The sequence below is a fragment of the Sminthopsis crassicaudata genome, chromosome 1, assembly GCF_048593235.1.
Source record: "Sminthopsis crassicaudata isolate SCR6 chromosome 1, ASM4859323v1, whole genome shotgun sequence".
NCBI lineage: Eukaryota > Metazoa > Chordata > Mammalia > Dasyuromorphia > Dasyuridae > Sminthopsis > Sminthopsis crassicaudata.
This window is the reverse complement of record NC_133617.1, coordinates 172,434,474-172,442,618: the sequence shown is the minus strand read 5'-3', so window position 1 is coordinate 172,442,618 and position 8,145 is coordinate 172,434,474. Positions and strand designations below refer to the sequence as shown.

The 8,145-nt window shown below is 41.0% G+C and overlaps 1 protein-coding gene across 2 annotated transcripts in view; it reads right to left on the bottom strand.

Annotated features, from left to right (window-relative positions):
* LOC141544804 (N-acetyllactosaminide beta-1,6-N-acetylglucosaminyl-transferase-like) overlaps window positions 1–8,145 on the bottom strand; it is a 176,407-nt gene that overhangs the window by 131,887 nt on the left and 36,375 nt on the right. Inside the window, exons 1-2 of one of the 2 annotated variants that reach the window (XM_074271372.1) lie at window positions 7,440–7,494; window positions 1–1,225 (exon numbers count right to left, since the gene is read on the bottom strand). The exon at window positions 1–1,225 is cut by the window's left edge and continues 228 nt beyond it. In XM_074271372.1, coding sequence (XP_074127473.1) covers window positions 1–691 — 691 coding nt within the window. In that variant the 5' untranslated portion in view covers window positions 692–1,225; window positions 7,440–7,494. Of the gene's footprint in view, window positions 1,226–7,439; window positions 7,495–8,145 lie in introns of those variants that run through there. The other variant, XM_074271381.1, reaches the window with a different exon arrangement.

The following is an 8,145-nucleotide window of genomic DNA, read 5'->3' as shown; positions in this document are numbered from 1 at the left end:
AGATATATTTCGTCCTGGGAATAATATGAGGTGGAGGCAACACTCCTGGGGTGATATTTTTCCCTTTAAATCCTTTCAAATGTTGAATTATTTCTTTATTGGTTTTCAGAGGGAAATCTTGCCCACAAGTATTAATAGTGTACTTCCACTGAACTTCAGAGGCTACAAGATCTTTCATGCAATTCAGGTCAGCCTGGAGCCTGGATATTCCACCATAGACGACTGACTCCATCTTGGAGGCAAGGAAAGCATTGGGTAAGCAGTCCACCACCCACTTCACTGCATCTTTAAAATCATTTGTTGCTTTTTCATCTACATGAATACAATAAACATTTTGGGGCATATAAACAGCCCTGAAGAGTCTCTCAAATGTTTCAAAATCCTTATGTACCACCATTACATAAGCCAAAGGAAAATGGACTTCTGCTTTTGACAGGGGAACTGTTATATAGTGACTTTGGAGCAAGTAGTCTTGGCAAGTAAGATTTCCAAATGACAGTTTCAGAACAGTGTCTTGAAAAGAAATCATCTGTCCTCTGATAACTGAATCACAAACTTCAGCAAGGACTGAAGAGTTTGAAACTTTTAGCATCCCCTGGGTTGTTTTTATAAACACATTGTTCATATAAAAAAACACTATTGTCATTGTAAACATAAGCACTGCTAAGAAACTACATTTCTTTGAATTCATTTTTAAAAAATCTCTGTTCTAAACATCCAAAGGCTTAATCTGTTTCCAAAAACAGTCTTCTTCTACTGGTTTTGTAGCTGCAATTTCTTGTTCAGAAAAAGAATAGAAGACTTTCCATTGACTCAGAGAAGTCCTAACAACCCTAAATAAAGTTCACCATGAAAGTGCAGTGACATTACTATGGGCTTGAGATGAAGTTTTGTGGGAAGGAAGCTGGCTGGTGTGCTAAGTGCTAGCCACTGACCGGCAGCTCAGTTATAGCAAAACAGGATGAGTAATTCTTCAGATGAAAAAAGTTCCATAGCTGCAAACTGAGGTGTGGCCTTTTCTAGTTCAGTGAGAAGTGCCCATTCTCACTTTTTAGTGTCAAATGCTAATCACAAGCAAATTCAGTAGAGAAGACTTTGGGATACCGATGGATAAAAATTATCTCCAAGATGTCTATGCTCTTCATTTCTCTGAACCAGCTAAACAAGAGGATCTAGTCTGCAAAGACAACAGCTTCTGCTGTCCAGCCTTTAGGCTTCTTTTCATCTAAAAATAAATTATCAAGAATTCATTTATTGAATTTAGACTTGGCAAAATACCTACAACTTTACTTTATGTCATCACTGATCTTATTCTGGCAATGTGGAACCCCTTTTGTTCTGCCCTGTTCTGAAACCACTTCTGAGAAGGAAGTACCTGAACAAAATTTTTGACACATTGTAATAATGCTCATGCTTTTGGGTTCCTGCACAAAGGCTGGGTGATCATTTATGTTAGAGTCTGTGAAGGGGTTTGGAGGGTTAGAGGTATAATTATATATCATTATGACCTCCTATCCCACCCCTCCATCCCTATCCCCTAACCCAAGAAAGAGGATGGTATAGATTAGATTCAGTGAAAGGTAACAGCTTTAATGGAAACTAGGTGACACAGTAGGCAGATATGAATCATGAAGATTCATCTTCCCAAGTTCATATTTGACCTCAGACACTTTCTGGCTGTGTGATCACGGACAAGTCATTTAACCTGTTTGCATCAATTTCCTCATATGTAAAAATGACCTAGAGAAGGAAATGTAAAGCCACTACAATTATCTCTGCCAAGAAAAATCCCAAATAGGGACATAAAGAGTCAGACATGTCTGAAAAATGACTGAACAAGTACAACAGCTTTGATGTGACTCCTATAAATGACAGAGTTGGTAGCTACATATTATATATATATATATATATAATAATCTGAGGGGAGGGGAGGAAGCCTGCCTAATTCTCATTGACCTGTTGTAGTTCCTGCTACTTAAGTTATACTTGAAAAGTGTTCTTCAAAGTATTCATACTTTACTCCCTAAATTGGAAAGGTAGGGGACTCTAGTTGCATATTATTGCTACTATACTCAATATGTTGGTTGATTTTGCTGAATAATTTTTTGTTTCTTTTTTAATTGTTAAAACAGGCGATGGAAGATTATTTAGAAAATGAAGGAAATACAAAAACAGCCACAAAAATAAATTTTAAGATTTAGAGAAAGGTAACAAAACCCAAAAGGCATCAACAATTTTTTTAAAGGTAAATTTTAAGTAAGTAAGTAATGCATGAAATCTTTCAGGGGGCTTGAGGTAACTTCCTGGCCAATGTTGTAACCATTCTACCTTCCAAAATTACACACACACACACACACACACACACACACACACACACACACACACACCACTTACTGGTGAAGTGGAAAAAATATTAGGCCTAAAATCAGGAAGACCTAAGTTTAAATCTTCACTCAGACAATAGCTGAATGATACAGGCAAGTTATTTATAACATCTGTTGCACAATTTCTCATCTATGGGGATATTAATAACACTTATCAGTTTTTCTGTGAGGATGAAATGAGATGGTATTTAAACAGTATTTAATACAGTGCCTGGCAAATCGGAGATCCTTAATAAATGTTTCCCTTTCTTTCTTCTTTCTTCCTTCAGGTAAAAAGACAAGGGCCAGGGTATGTTTATTGAGGAGTAGGAAGAAATGAGTAATGTAAAGAGAAAGGTCAAAGAGTTGTATAGCACCCTGGAAGGATCTATTGGGAAAGGGGTGACAGGCAGCTATGACCTGGGGAAATGGGTGAAAGTGTAATGATGGGAGGAAAGATGGTAAGAGCAAATATGCCTACTTTAGTTTTATTTGAAGACTCTCACTAGGTCTGTAGCCACTATAGATAGATGATGGGGAATATTAACCCCCACTGTAGAGGAAATATTCATTCCTAAGCATTTTTACATTATTAAAAGCTCCCATATTCAAAAAAGCAATAAATATCCGCGGAATAGTTAATGGAAAACAAAATCAAAGTTTCATCCCATTTGTATTCTTTGTTTTTCAAATCACATTTCAGTCTTGGAAGATTTGTAAAGTTTAATTTACTACATACATTCTAGACTTATTCATTTAAAACACATATACACACATACATGATAAAATAGAGTATTCCACTTTGACTGTACATGTGTGAAAACTTGACCCAGGGCACAAGGCACTCTGCTAAGTTTAGTTTTAGGTTTAGACAGTTTAGGTAAGACATCACTCCAGGGCTGCTAAGGCTGTAAGCCTAAACAACACAAAAATGACTAGAATAAAATATAATATATATGCTAAGTACCTAATAATGGTGCCAACAGAGTGATTTGTGGAGTCTAAGGTGAAGAAAATCTTTATTGCCTCCATTTATTTACCAAGTCCAGTAAAATCTTACTATAAGCTTATGCTCTATTCTTCTTGTAGAGATGTTTTGCTTACAGATTCTATATTGTTACACCCCTATGCACTACTCTAACCTGGTAGCTCCCCTTTGAGCTACTCTTAATGCCCGTCCATTGACGGCACGGCTAGGCCACACTTACTCGTCTTCGGGCACCAACTGGGATCCCATAGAGACAGACCACCAGGAGATAGGGGTGAAGCAAAAGAGAACTTTATTCTGAGATAGCACATATTTATACCCCACTGATGATATGGGGGAAGGGGGAAGTCCTCTAAGAGCCTGGCATAATGTGATTGGCCTGAGAAGAAGGAGGGAGGCGTGCTAGGCTTTGAGAGCACTAAGGAGGGAGGCGTGGTACCTGGAGTCAGACACTGCCTCACGAGGCTATGCCCCACCTCCATATAGGACTCCCCTGCTCCTCAGAACCTCTCATCCCTCAGGTCCTCCCACATGCCTTGAACTGCCTTCCTTGTTTAGGTTTTTTAATCCTTACAACTCCCCCTTTATTATTAATAAGACAGAGTGTTCTCATGTTGACAAATGAGAAGCTCTTCCATAAGCACCTTTAAAGAATTTTTAAAAGAATACATATAAAGCATCCTAGCAAAGTAGGCAAAAACAAAAAAAGCAACAATACAAAAATGGCTACATAGAGCCCATGGGATATAATTAGAAGGGGTTAGGAAAGTAAGTATGTTGGATCCAATCACTAAGTTGGTCCAGCAAGGGTAGTCATCTCTCTGCTATGGCGCTGTTTTGGGTGTCTCCTGGGTCATCTCCTTCTCTTCTTCTTCAACCCCTGTTTTAATAGGGGCAACTCTCCTTGTCCTTCTTTCTGGAATCCAGCGGCCTTCCCATCAGAATCTGCAAGACATAAATATCCCGGCCCTCTCCAAAGTAATAAGGATGGACCTTGCCAACGTCCTTCCTCATCCTTCCAGAGGACCTTTTGAATGTTCTCTAGCACTTGAAGTGCAGTTTTCATGGAGCTTAGTTGTCTGTTCTGACTATAAGATTGTGCCAAATGTATCATTCCTGGAGAGAGGCAAATATCTCTATCTAGGCACAAAAAATTGTAATTATATAAAGTCTTATCCATGTCCACCTGTGTGGGCCATCGGGGGTTCTGTCTTACTCCCCCTTTCTGTTTAACAAGGGTGGCCTTCAGAATATGATGGGCCTGTTCCACCAGGGCCTGACCCTGTGGATTATAGGAAATCCCTGTGACATGCTTAATGGTGAATGTGGTGAGAAGGATGGCCATCTGCTTAGAGGTATAAGCTGGCCCATTGTTGGCCTTCATGGTATTAGGAACTCCGTGAGAGGAGAAACAACTATACAAATGTTTAATGACTGAAGGCGTGTTCTCACAGGAGGCCACTGTGGCCCAAAGGAATCTAGGATAAGTGTCAATACAGACGTGGATGGTCACACAATCCACATGTGTCACATCCATTTGCCACAAATCATTGGTGAATAAACTCCTGGGATTAACTTCTTTACTAGATGGAGGAGAAAGAAACTGAGCACACTGCTTCCCTATCTGTTGGGCTTGTACCCAGGTGAGGCCATAAAGGCTATGTAGAGAATTAGCGGGTAAGTGGAGAAAATCATGGGCACCTTCAGGAGGTGTGGTGACCATGAGAAGGGAACATTGTAAAGCATGGTCTACCACCTCATTGCCAACAAATATGTCTCCTCCACAGCATTGGTGAGAATATACATGCAGCATGTCAATGGGATGTTTCTTAGTCTGTAAAATCAGCTGCAATTCATCAAGAAGGTCAGCAAATGAAGAATTCTGAGGCTGTAGGACTGTATCTTCAATACCTCTGAGCACTTGGACAGCATATAATGATTAGTAATTGCAGAAGTCCCCATGCGGAGTCCCGGGTAAATGATAGGATACTTATGTGGGATCTTTCCTGGGGCTACCACCAGTCCATGTGGAGCAAGAATGCTCATAGTCTCTTTAAGCAAGGCAGACAGAGCTTTCCAGCTGCTCATTGATAACAGTATATCATCCATATAATGCAATATCATGGCATGAAGCCACGTCTTCCTAATTGGCTCTAGTACTTGCACTATGTACACCTGACACAAAGAGGAGCTACAACAAATCCCTTGGGGGAGAACTTTCCATTGGTAGTGCAAATCAGGTCCTACATTGTTTATAGAGGCAATGGTAAAAGCAAATCTTTTCTTATCCTCTGTGTTCAGAGGGATGGAGAAGAAACTATCTTGTATGTCTATTACTGTAACTACGCAGCCAGTGGGTACTAGATTAGAAGATGTCATACCAGTCTGTAGGGCTCCTTTAGGTTCAATAGTAGCATTAACAGCCCTAAGGTCCACTAGCATTATGAATTTTCCAGATTTTCTCTTTTTAATGAATACAAGACTATTCCATGGGCAGGACATTGATCCTATATGTCCAGCCTCCAACTGTTGTTTTATAATTTCACATAAGGTTTGGGTTTTATAAACTGAGAAAGGCCATTGAGGTACCCAAACCAGGGTATTAGATTTCCATGTTAATGATGTGGGCATGATATGAGACAACACCAAACACTCAATGACCCCGATTAAAAATCCTGTGGAGGTTGTATATAGATTGAGGCTCCACAAGCCTTCAATATGTCCCTGTTCCATAGATTGTATCTGAAACTTGCAACCACCAGGGGTTGGAATATCCCCTGTTTGCCTGCAAACTGCCAGGGCAGGTCTTCTGCTGCAATCTCTTTAGATATAGCAGCTGCCAGGGCATCCATTTGAAAGGCACTGGAGCCAACATTCTCACCTCTCTTTATCATTTCTTCCAGGCCAGCCTCCCCATCTATAGTAGGCATGGCCCTCTGGCAGTTAGTAATAGCATTCTCCCCTGTCAATTTCTGCAAAAGGAGGCTGGAGGCTTCTCCTCTACCCACAGACCTCTCAACAGCCACCTGTAGGTGTGCCACAAAATCAGGAAAAGTTTCATCTGGGTCCTGTTTAATCCTAGGCATTGAGGGCTTCTGCTTTCCAGAAGCATGAATTTTGCTAAATGCTCTTTGGGCACATTGAGACACAGCTGCATATACTGCTGCATCATATTGCATTTGATCCTCATTTCTTTTACATTTTTCAGCTTTCTGTATTATTTGTCCTGAACTTGTCTGGGAATCTCCAAAGCCTTCACAAGCAGGCTCAGAGGGAGCAGACGGGAGACATATCTCCTCAGGGAAAGAGGGGGACCAGGGGGAAGGCCATGCCTCAGAGACAGAGGCAACCTTCCCTTTGTTCTCTTTCTCCTCCCTCGTCTTATCATCCTCCTTTACTTCAAGGTCATATGTCTCTCTGTTTATTTTTTCATTACTCATCTTATCCCTGCCCCCTCCTGTTCCTTCATATCTACTTCCTGCTTCTTCCCTACTACCTCTTCTTTCTTTCACGTCACATCCACCTCCTTCATCTTCCTGTTTATTTCCTGATTCTTTTCCACAGTTAACTTCCGCCGGCTCCATTTTATGGGCACGGCTGGTCCCGGTGAGTGCCAGTTTACGATCCTCATTTGTTTTATGACTCTCCTCTGTTTGCACTTCATTATCTACTTTTAATGGATTACGGCTTGTACCTCTTAAAGTGCCCCAAATCACTTGATGCCATTCCGGGATGGCTCCCGGAGTTTCCTTATCATAGGAAGCCATCTCACTACCTACTACCTCCCACTTTTTAAAATCCATTTCCATTTCTACTTGCTTTACTATTCTAGAAGCTTCTTTCCCTGGTACCTTCTGCTCTGGGACCATCACAATAACCTGTCCCATTTTCCTAACTTTCTACTCACTTTAGAGCAGAGTTCTGTCTCTCTTCCCACCTGTAGGCCTGCTGCAAGGTGAGGTCCTAGCCAAAATTGTCCCACGTTGGGCGCCACTTGTTACACCCCTATGGACTACTCTAACCTGGTAGCTCCCCTTTGAGCTACTCTTAATGCCCGTCCATTGACGGCACGGCTAGGCCACACTTACCCGGCTTCGGGCACCAACTGGGATCCCATAGAGACAGACCACCAGGAGATAGGGGTGAAGTGAAAGAGAACTTTATTCTGAGATAGCACATATTTATACCCCACTGATGATATGGGGGAAGGGAGGAAGTCCTCTAGGAACCTGGCATAATGTGATTGGCCTGAGAAGAAGGAGGGAGGTGTGCTAGGCTTTGAGAGCACTAAGGAGGGAGGCGTGGTACCTGGAGTCAGACACTGCCTCAAGGGGCTATGCCCCACCTCCATTTAGGACTCGCATGCGCCTCAGAACCTCTCATCCCTCAGGTCCTCCCACATGCCTTGAACTGCCTTCCTTGTTTAGGTTTTTTAACCCTTACACTATATTAATGAAGAATTACAAATAATGCACAGGAGAGAAAAAATAAATTGAGGAGAAAACATTCACAGTGGTATAGCTTTAGAAATAACCTGATAAATTTGTTTAATGCCTAAACAACAATCTATTTACAATGGGGATTCATGGTTTCATGTTTTTATTCTTTATATATGGGAATGTCCACATTTGATGGTGTTTGTTAAGTTTAAAAAAATGTTTTTTAAAAAATTTAATAGAAGAGAAAACAAATTCTGAAAAGTCTTCACCATACAACAAAGGCTTCAGTGTGAGACCAGTAATGGACTCTGTGTCTGTCCCCTGATTTACATCCCAACTAAGTACAGAAACTCTC